We start from the raw sequence: 11,756 nt of genomic DNA, 5'->3' as shown, positions 1-11,756 counted from the left end.
GCTCAATTGCACCTCATGGGACGCCTGTTAGCGCACGTCCTACGGGGTTGTACCCTGTAACCCTCTCTTCCACCTATCAATACAAAGATACACATCAATGCGTATTCGCGAAAAAAAAGAGTATTATGATTTGTTGGCATTCGTGCGCTGCTCTTCTCCTTCGCGAGCCCGCCCAATAGGGGCGTTGCAGTGTGCGCCAGGAAACTGTTCGGGCGCAATAGGCGCTGAACAGGAGCTCTCCACTACGGCTCGCTGCCTTTCGTGAAAGTTGTATAGCTTGACGCTTTAAGTAACGCTTTGAACCAAATTTTTTTCATAGTTCCGGTTACGTTCCTTGTTTCTTTTTCAACAAAATGGTCGCTCTTTCATAATTTTGTTGAAAATTTCATAAAAGTTTGTTATTTTCAAATTTTGCTCATAAATTGACAAACATTCATATTTTAAAAAATTGCAAGGTAACTTAAAAAAATGTTTGTGTCTTTCAAAAATTGTTCAAACACGATTTTTCTTTTTGAAAAGCATGAACAAAATTGTGAAAACAAACATTTTCGGAAAACACAAACTGAGTTTTTAATTTCCAACATGTTACAGAAATGCGAAAAAATTGAAATCTAAAAGTGTTCTGAATTTGCCTGAACATTTTTGAATTTGTGAACAAATTATTTTGAAAATGGGAACAGTTTTGAAATTTCAAACAAATTCCAATGGGCGATCGATGTCGTCGCTTAGTTGGGCAAGGCCTAAGTGTTTTTTTCCTTATTTTTTCTTCCTTTTAGACTTTATTATTCTTTTTGAAACCTGTTCAACAAGTTGAAACACCAAAATAACAGCTTTAAGTAACTGTTTTAAATTACAATTTTAAATTATTTTTTCCTTTAAATATTTATTGAATGCCTTTAAAAATATTTACTATTTTCAACTTTATCCTTTTTATTTACTAGTAATGTTAAAAACTTAAAATGACAGTTTTAAGTATGTATATAAATTTTGATTTTAAATACTTTTTCCTTCAAACCTGACATGGATGCCTTCGCAGACATCCTGTTGACCATGTTGTTTTTTGGACATTCTTGAAATGGTCCCAACTTTTGCCAGCAGGTGGCATGCCCATGGTAGGCATCCATGCCCCAATGTTTTTTACTGGCCTTATATGACAAATTCGAGGCATCGGGCCAAGTTGCTTGGGTTTTTGACAAGTTTTGCATTTTCTAGAGTTTTCACGGTAAAAAAGGCCGATAAATGGCTAGATGTGTTGCAACTTGCATATAGTGTCGGAAGTCGTTCAAACTTGGCATGGATGCCTACCATGGCCATGTCCATCCTATGGCAAAAGTTGGGGTAATTTTAAGGATGACCACAAAACACCATGTTCAACGGAAGGTGTTTAGGTTGGCCAGATGGGTCTGTTTGGGAGCATGCTGTTTTTTGACATACTTGAAATGGCCCTAACTTTTCATGACCTTGTTTGACAAACTCAGGGCACCAAGATAATTTGTTTTGGTTTTAGACAAGTTTTGCATTTTTTGGAGTTTTTTTGGTCCAAAGATGCGGAAAAATGTCCTATGTCGCAACTTGCATAGGGTGTCAGAAATTGTTCAAACCTGATATGGGTGCCTATGATGGCCATGCCCACCTGATGGCAAAAGGTTGGGGTCATTTAAAGGATGTACAAAAATAGATCATGCATGTTGAATGAAGTGTGTACGGGGGCCAGAAGGCTCCGTTCGAGAGCATGTAGTTTCTCGACATTCTTGAAATGACCCGACATTTTTCAAGGGCCTCGTATGGCCTACTCAAGACATCATGACAAGTTGTTTGAGTTTTCGACAAGTTTTGTGTTTTCTGGAGTTTTTTTGGTGAAAAAGGTCGATTAGTGGCAGAACGTGTCGCAACGTGCATATGGTGTCGGAAGTCATTCAGACCAGGCATGGATGCCTAACGTGGGCATGCCCACTTGCTTGCAAAAGTTGGGTCAGTCCATAAGAAATACCATGTTCAACAAAGAGTGTTCTGATAGGCCATAAGGGCATGTTTGGGAGTACCTCATTTCTCAATATCCCTTAAATGGCCTCTTTTTTGTTGGCCTTGTATGACGAATTCAAGGCAGAACGTGTCGCAACGTGCATATGGTGTCGGAAGTCATTCAGACCAGGCATGGATGCCTAACGTGGGCATGCCCACTTGCTTGCAAAAGTTGGGTCAGTCCATATATTTCCAAAGAAATACCATGTTCAACAAAGAGTGTTCGGATAGGCCATAAGGGCATGTTTGGGAGTACCTCATTTTTCAATATCCCTTAAATGGCCTCTTTTTTGTTGGCCTTGTATGACCAATTCAAGGCATCATGCCAAATTGATTAAGTTTTCGCCAAGTTTTGCACTTTCTTGAATTTTCTCAATTAAAAAGGCCGATAAATAATCGGATGTGTCATAACTTGCATATGATGTCGGAAGTCATCCAAACTAGGCATGTGCCTACCATGGGCATGCTTACCTTCTTGCAAAAGTGGGGGTCATTTCAAGGATGTCAAAAAATAGACTATATTCAACGGAGGGTGTTCACATAGGCCAGAAGGGTCCGTTTGATAGCTCGTTGTTTTCCGACATCCGTCGAAGGACCGAAAATATTTTCCACCAGTTTCTATGACCAATTCAAGGCATCATGCCAAGTTGTTTGAATTTTTGAAAAGTTTTGCATTTTATGGAGTTTAACCGATGAAAATGGGACGATAAGTGGTAGGGTTTCGGAGGCCTACTGTCCCGACCTGCGGTGCACGCCGCAAGCCAGGATGAAGAAGATTGTAGCAGTAGCTCTGTGCTCAGGAACGATGGCGAGGAAGATGATGTTCTAATGTGCGTCTCTGGAGATGAGCGACCTCCCTTTTATATGCACAGGAGAAAGAGGCGAGAGGGCAGAGACGGAAGGTGAAACGAAGAGACGGAGACAAAGTGAAACAGCCTGCTGCCGAAGGGATGCGTTGTTCACATTCAGTGTCCACTATAGCAAAAATCTTTTCACTTCCGTGTGACCTTTCATATACCAGTCGTGCGTGGCAAAAATTTAGACATCGGTTCGACTCATTCCCGCAACTCACGGCGCGTCGTGGCGAGGCGGACGGCGGAGGAGGAGCACGCGTGAATGCCCCTCTTGTTCTTATGCTCATACAAGTCGGGAAACAACCTCCCTTAAAAGGAGGTCCAACTCTCACCAAACTAGCAATGTGGGACAAAACTTTAGTTCCACCTCTTGCCTTGCACGAATGGGTTGCGTGGGCCTCTAGGATTTATTAGGAATTTCTGAAACTGCTATTGTGCTGGCCCAAAATAGACAAAATTTCAGCAATCCCCCACCAGATCCCAGAGGCACACAAAATTTGATTTTGGTTCCAAAACACTAATTTATACACCGGTACTGAAGTGGAGACTGTTAAGTTGAACTTCTACCTAGAACTCTATGCTACACTAGTAAACAACTTGAACAGTGGACTGGGCCTTGAACTGCAAGTTTTATGCGAATCTAGCTTCACACAAAGCCTTGATCGATACTAGGCCACCGTGGGTCTTCCCTGCGGGTAAAGCTTATGCGTCATACTCCAAAACCTTTCATGAGTTTACTAGAGAGCACCCTACTCTCATAGATTGCGACGTTTAACAATCAGACTCATATAGGTGTGTTCTTCAAAAGATGTTCTGCAGGACAATATCTTTGCTTGAATGAGCCACTTAGAACACATTAAGATATACTCCCTCTGTAAACTAATATAAGAGCATTTAGATCACTAAAGTAGTAATCTAAACACTCTTATATTAGTTTATGGAGGGAGTACATCAATCTGCCATGCAAATTAGGAGAGTATTGCATATTCATGGAGTGGTATTGTTAATAGTAAAGATACTTTCATCTCAGTTGACCAACAGCTTGTCTTTCACATCTAATTCACGGGATTTCCGATCACATAGACTAGGTTACCACTATGAACAACTTATATTGTCGATCTCATACCCATCTCCTTCGATGCAATATGTATCACATTACATGTTAGACCCTTAGTAAAAGGAACTGCCAGATTTTTAAACGTTTGGATATAATACAATGCAATTACTCTGGAGTTTTTCCTTTTATTGACAGACTTTAACCTTCTCTAAACATGTCTTTATGACTTCATGTTATCCTTTGAGATGCTCACTTTCGTGATCACAGTTTGATTGTCACAGTTCATAAGAATACCCGGTACAAATTTCTCAACAATCGATAAGTCATTCAAGAGCCGGCGAAGCCAATCTGCTTCGACCGTAGCTGGATCTAGTGTTGTGAGTTCTGCTTCCGTTGTTGAACTTGTTAAGATGGTCTACTTGCAAGACTTCCAAGAAACAGTGCCACCTCCATGAGTGAATACATATCCGCTCGTGACCTTTATCTCATCAGCATCAGAGATCCAGTTTGAGACACTATACCCTTCCAGTACCTTTGGGTACCCAGTGTAGTGAATTCCATAACTCGCAGTGCCTTTCAAGTAACGCATAACTCTCTCTAGAGCTTTCCAATGCACATCTTCTGGTTTTGAGACAAAACGGCTCAGTTTTTAGCACTGGCTAAGTACATAAGCGAGCCAATAATCTGAGAATATTTCAATTGATCTCTAGCAATTCTTCAATTCTTTCGAAGCAGCATGCTAGCATCATATGGTGTTGGACGGGGCTTGCAGTCACTGTAGCCAAAGCAACTTAAGATCTTTTCCACATAGTGAGATTGAAGCAATGTAATCCCACCATCATCGTCTCTCAACAACTTGATGTTCAGAATGACATCAACCACTCATAAATCCTTCATCTCAAAACAATGAGATAGGAAATCCTTGACCTCCTTAATAACATTCAGATTTGTTGTATAGTCAAAAAAATTCTTTGTACAGTAAAAAAACATTCAGATTTGTTTCGAAAATCAGTATGTCATCAACATACAAGCAAAGGATAACTCTCTCGTCCCCACCATGGCGATAGTACACATATTTATCAGCTTCATTTACAACAAAGCCTGCAGCTGTGAAAGTTTTTTCAAACTTCTCATGCCACTGCTTGGGCGCTTGCTTAAGTCCATACAAAGACTTCAGCAACTTGCACACTTTTTCTTCTTGACTATCTACTACAAACCCATCTGATTGTTCCATGTAAATTTCCTAGTCCAACTCTCCATTGACATCCATTTGATGAACGAAAAGACCAGGTGAGGCAGCTAGTGAAAGTAGTACTCCAATAGTGGTCAGTCAAGCCACATGTGAGTAAGTATCAAAAAAGTCTTCACCTTCCTTTTGGGTATAACCCTTAGCCATGAGTTGTGCCTTGTACTTCTCAATAGTACCATCAGGCCTAAACTTCTTCTTGAATACCCATTTACATCCTATGGGTTTACACCCATAAGGACGATTAGTTATCTCCTAAGTTTCATTTGCCAAGATAGAATCCATCTCACTATGGACCGCTTCCTTTCAGTAGTCAGCATCCTCAGATGCGTAGGCCTCTGAAATAGAATTGAGAGTGTCATCTATGAGATACACAAGAAAATCATCACCAAAGGACTTTGCAGTCCTTTATCTTTTGCTCCTAGTAGGAACTTTATTGATCTCCTCCACAGGATTTTCAAAGTATTCCATCGAGATGGTAGTTCAATATTTTTAACTAATTCCTGACTCGATGAACTAGGCATCTCCCGATTTGATGAGGTAGCCATATCCTTCATGGGAAAGATATCTTCAAGGAAAGTCGCATCATTTGACTCCATGATTGTACCGACATGCATGTCAGATACCTCAGATTTTACAACTACACAGAAGAGATCCGCTAACATTATTTTCATTGACGGAGGGGACATAATGCACGTTCTTCAACCGCATGATCTTCCCCGAAGTAAACTTCACATCGACCGTGCCAACACCACAAACAGAAGCACTTGAACCGTTACCCGTCAGCACGGTTGAAGTCCTTGCGGTCTGATAAGACAAAAACATGGAAATATCACCGCATACATGCACATTAACACCCGTGTCAATTAACCAATCAGGGGAATGACATACTGAAAGAATAGTGGGAAATATACCATACCCAACATCTTTCATGTCAATGTCACCAATGACCACATTAGCGGTCTTTCTGCCTTTCCCAAGATGACGGCTGTCATAACGACTAGGGCAACTAGGAGCCCAATGATCAGGATCTCCACACACATGACAAACACCTTTCTTCTTGTTATTCTTCTTCTTGAAGTTGGTGTGCTGTACAGCCTTGTTCTTCCCATCAAACTTTGTTTTACCATCAAACTTGCCCTTGTTCTTGAACTTGGGGGACTGGAAGTTTTTCTTCTATATAAGTTTGGCACTAGATCCTCCCTCAATACCTCGAGCACGTGTGTCCTTTGCTCTCGCCTTTTCTTTCACATCAAGAGTACCAATGAGATCCGGAGCGGAAAACTCCTGCCTCTTATGCTTCAGTAAGGTAGCAAAGTTCCCCCACGAAGGAGGAAGCTTAGTGATGATGCCTCTGGCAACAAACTTGTCTGGTAGCATACAATTGAAGTGCTCAAGTTCTCTAGCAAATGACTGTATGAGCTTGCTCAACCATGGAGCGCTCTTCAGTCATCCTATAGTCATAGAATTGTTCCATGATGTACAGCTCAGTGCGGGCATCTGAGACCCCAAACTTGGCCTTGAGTGCATCCCACATATCTTTTCCATTATCAATTGACGCGTAAGCATCAACTATGTTCTCATCAAGAACACTCAAGAGAGCAGCCTTAAACAGGGTATTCATTTTCTGAAAAACTTGTTCCCGTTGAGCATCATAATCTCCTTCAGGTTTGCCAAGAATGGCGTCATAGCAACTCATGGTTTGAAATCATAAGACTGCTCTCACGTGCCACCTCTTATAGTGGATACCCTCAAATATAGGAGGTCTCTTGGAAGCAACAAAACCACTCGAGGTAAACTACCTATAATAAGGTTTTTGGATTGTTGCAAGTATGAGCAATTTAGCATATGATTTTATTAACAGAAATACTAGATAAAACATGACTAGTGTAGTACAGATGAAACATGTCATGTAATCTAGCAGAGTGAAGGCAAATAGCATATGAACATATGAACTAGAACAGAACATATGTAGAACATAGAGTGGAACAAGAAAGGCTAGAGCAAGAAACTAAGGCAAGATCTTAAACAGAGAGAACACGAAGACATACGGAGCAGCGGCAGAAGCACTGGTCTTGGGGTCGGTATCCTTGCTAGCCATGTCGTCGAAGAGGTTGTTGATGTCGGGGAAGAAGTTATCGTCGGGGAAGTAGTCGTCGGAGTCCAGGGCGCCCGTGATGAAGAAGTCAGTAGTCGCGTGGAGCGCTCCCCAAAAACCTTATCACCCTTTTTCTCGTACAGGACTCAAAGTGGTGGGGTTTCGGAGGCCTACTGTGTCCCGACCTGCAGTGCACACCGCAAGCCGGGATGGAGAAGATCGTAGCAGTAGCTCAGTGCTCAGGAACGGTGGCGAGAGGAAGATGATGTTCTAATGTGTGTCTTTTGAGATGAGCGACCTCCCTTTTACAGGCATAGGAGAAAGAGGCGAGAGAGCAGCAATGAAAGGTGAAATGAAGAGATGGAGACGAAGTGAAATAGCCAGCAACCAAAGGGATGTGCCCTTCACATTCAGTGTCCACTATAACAAAAATATTTTCAACTTCCGTGTGACCTTTCGTATACCAGTCGTGCGTGGCAAAAAATTAGACATCGGCTCATTCCCGCAACCCGCGTCGCGCCGAGGCAGGCGGAGGAGGAGGAGTGCACGTGAATGTCCCTCTTATTCGCATACTCATACATGTGGGGAAATAATCTTCCTTATAAGGAGGTCCAACTCCGTAAAATGCCAACGACGGTCGACCTCCATGGAGGTGGATATTTTGAAAAAAATCAAAAAACATATTTTTAAAGTTTCAAAAAATTCTGAAAAAAAATCATACATGTTAACATGGATGTATTCTACATATGTGTAAATTTTTAAGATGAAATACATTATGATGAAAGCTACACAAAAAAGACAAATCGCGTTTTTCAGACTGATGAACAGTGCGAACACTGTTCACTATTAGAAATGGTTTTTCTCTTTTTTGTGTAGCTCTCACCATAATGTATTTCGTTGTCAGATTTTATACACAAGTAAAATACATCCATATAAATGTGTAGAATTTTTTTCAGAATTTTTTGAAACTATGTAATTATTGAATTTTTCAAAATAACCATCTCCATGGAGGTCGCCCGTCAAAAGCCCTCACTCGGTCCAACTCCTATCAAACTAGTGATGTGGGACTAAATTTTTGTTTCACCTCTTGACTTGCATGAATGGGCTGCGTGGGCCTTTAGTATTTATTAGGAATTTCTGAAACTGCTATTGGACCGACCCAAAATAGACAAAATTTCAGCATTGACATCCGTGCAGGTTTAAAAAAATTGTTTATCAGTTGTTCCTTTCTTTTCAGTTTTAAATGTCAAAGATTACTGAATATAAATGACAACCCGCTTAGATTATTTTTCTCCAGACTCATCTGAGATTATTTTGAAAACACCTGCTGGTAATTCAAGATTGCTGCCTACTGAAACTTGGTTTAGCTTCCTCCAAGCAACAACGAGGACCACGAATCTTACCAACCGGTGGCCAGTTTGCTACCGCATTTGCACCATATACACAACAAAAACGTCAATATCGGTAGTCATATAAAAGTTTGCTCCTCTTCCGCACATCAATCATAAATGCACCAGAGACTAATGCTCCGCATCCGCCAACAAAGATGTTTACGTGGGTTAGCTTCCGCCAAGTACCATCTCTGCTTCAGCAAGAAAGATGGACCTTTCATATGTAGCTCTTCCCCGGCTACTTAAACAGTGCACCGCGTTCCCTCTCAGTCACACGGCCAGGGAAGAAGGGGTTACCGGCGGCGGCAGCAGCAGCAGCGATGGCGATCCGGCGACAATCATCAGCAGCAGCTTCTCCACTCCTGCCGCCGGTGGCTGCTCTTCTGTTCCTATGGATGTTTGGCGGTAAGTCTTGCTACATGCTGCAGTTTCCTATTTTTTTTTTTACTATGCATGATAACTATTGCAAACTTTTCTGTAATTTCTCACTTACGCATATCATCGCTATTGTGTGTTTGTAACTTGAAGGGGGGCGTGTGATGGCACATACTGAGATTCGCAACATGACGGCACTCCAGAAACATGTCTCCTTTTTCGACCGTAACAAGGATGGCATCATTACCCCTTCGGAAACATTTGAAGGTGATTGATTTCTGCAACAAATTCTGCACGATTTAGTCTTACTAAGATAGTATACAAATCGCACATATCTGCAAACTGAGAAAAAAAATCTATGCATTTTCATGGATAAAAGAGAAGCTCAATAGATCTTTTAGCCTTAGCTACAGAGTACAAATTTGTCCACTGCCAAGCAGAGTTGATTGGCCACATCCGCTAAGTAATTGCACTCCCTGTGCATTTCACTCGAATAAAAAACATTTTCATTTATTCTAGAAAAACATTTTCATTTGGTCATGCCATGTTTGAGTGATTTTGCTGCTGTGTTCAACTTTTCTTCGTGCTGGTTACATTGAACTGAATAAAAATGACATTATATCCATACCACTGCAAAACACATATATTTAACTTTATATTATTTTAGTGTCTTAAGTAACTGGTTTTACATAGATGCGAGTCCTAAATACAGAGCACTCTATTGCTGGAGGCTTCATTTTATATTCTAATCCATGCTAAACTTGTACTTTGGAATGTAGGGTCTGTCGCAATTGGTTTTAATGTTACATATGCCAGAGAATTTGCCACCTTGGTGCATGCTGCTAATGGTCCTATAACAAGCCCCGTACTTCTCCTCTCCCTCACCCACACACTATTCTTTTAACATATAGACATGTTTGTGGATGAACTACGAGCTTGATATGTTATATCTTTTTTTCAATCCAGGCTGATGCACCATTGCCTCACTTATCAATATACATAGAGAATATGCACAAAGGAATGCATGGGAGTGATACCGGTGCATTTGATGTTAAAGGAAGGTAATTAATACAATGTGCTATTTAGGGACGGAGCTGCGATTTTTTGCAATCACTTGTTACTATATAGCTATTTGGCTAACCCAACTACTCCCTCCGTTCCGAATCACTTGTCTTAGAGTTGTCTAGATACGGAGGTATCTAGCACTAAAATGAGTCTAGATACATCCGTATCTACACAAATCCAAAACAAGTAATTCGGAACGGAGGGAGTAAAAATCAAAGCTGAACCCATTAACTCACGACTGTCCTTATTATTGCTTTGGTTTTGTTGTGAAATAGTCTACGATAGTATAGTTAGTTCACACCCAAATTTTTGGTGGGTTGGATTGTGTGCTCATCTATATAGTGAAAGCTTTACAGTAATCTTCTATATCTAAATAGCTAGCACCCACTAAGATATTTCTCTCAACATGCAAGCATGTCATCTCATCATTCAACATGCATAAGGAAATGCCCACCTCAACATGCAACTATGCATATTAAAAATCCACTACAACATGCATGCATGTAAAATTCCATTTTATTATGCTATTTACATTTAATTCTTATATACTTTCAGAAACTATTGTTTCAAGAATTCATGTTCCATATAATCAAAATCTCATTGAAATATTGCAAACATTCCCGCAACAACGTGGGGCATCATCTAGTTTTATTGATGTGTGCATCCACGGGTATATAGAGAAATACCGCTTAACTCAACTAATTAGTGTCTTTTAAAGGGAAATTTGCATGGGGTAAAATCTATTTTGATATTTTATATTATAACCAGTTTTATGCTGAACACCGAGGTGCACCAGCTCTATCCATACATATAAAAACAAACTTATGGGATGTCACATATCCAACAGCAGTAAAGCAATGCAGAGGACTTATAATGCTCTTCCTTTGTAACTTGGATATAATTTATTTACCTTGATCATTGGGTGATATTATGTACATTTATGCTTTGATATTTTATTCTCGTATATATGCTAGTTTTTGTGCATATTTCTATCCTTCGAATCCGTATATATGCTAAACATGTCAAGCTGTAGGTTTGTTCCACAAAAGTTTGAGGAAATATTCGTAAAGCATGCAAAAACTAGACCAGATGGTTTGACATATTTGGAGTTGGAGGATATGATCCTAGCAAATCGAGATCCACTGGACCCTGCATCATGGTAATTTGTTAAATATGCATGCTGTGGTTATATCTGGATTTTGTTTTTTAACAAAAAACCTATGAATATGTGTAATTGCTCATGGTTCCTCGGTTTTTATAACAAATCAATTATTTCCTGTAAAAAAGCATGATTTTAATTAACGGAAGGGCAAAAGAGTTAGTTAAGATTATTGGCTCCTGCTAAGTTTTTCGTTTCTATTGTTATAAATTCAGGGAGGGACCTCAAATAGAATGGGGCGGAATATACAACGTCGCGAGTGACAATGATGGATTTCTTCATAAGGACGATGCGAGAGGTATATACGACGGAAGTGTGTTTGTAAAGCTGGAGGAAAAGAGGGGCTTTTCTCATCATAGTGCAATGTAATAGAGTGCAACATGTTGTACGCTGAAATAATTAGGGGAACACATAGTGTGTGTACTAAGACTGGTATATATTTGTTCAAGTGTTTGTTTGCACATAAGTAAAATACTGTGATGTTTATCA

General features: G+C 40.3%; 1 protein-coding gene across 1 annotated transcript; it reads left to right on the top strand.

The window, feature by feature from the left end:
• The first annotated feature begins 8,914 nt into the window (after positions 1 to 8,914).
• Positions 8,915 to 11,756, top strand: LOC119316428 (probable peroxygenase 5). Its single transcript, XM_037590751.1, has 6 exons — positions 8,915 to 9,073; positions 9,197 to 9,310; positions 9,823 to 9,908; positions 10,010 to 10,104; positions 11,142 to 11,267; positions 11,483 to 11,756. The coding sequence occupies exons 1-6, from the start codon at positions 8,989 to 8,991 to the stop codon at positions 11,634 to 11,636; spliced, it is 660 nt and encodes a 219-aa protein (XP_037446648.1). The 5' UTR covers positions 8,915 to 8,988; the 3' UTR covers positions 11,637 to 11,756.

The sequence above is a fragment of the Triticum dicoccoides genome, chromosome 6A, assembly GCF_002162155.2.
Source record: "Triticum dicoccoides isolate Atlit2015 ecotype Zavitan chromosome 6A, WEW_v2.0, whole genome shotgun sequence".
Classification (NCBI taxonomy): domain Eukaryota; kingdom Viridiplantae; phylum Streptophyta; class Magnoliopsida; order Poales; family Poaceae; genus Triticum; species Triticum dicoccoides.
This window is presented reverse-complemented; position numbering and strand designations above follow the sequence as displayed.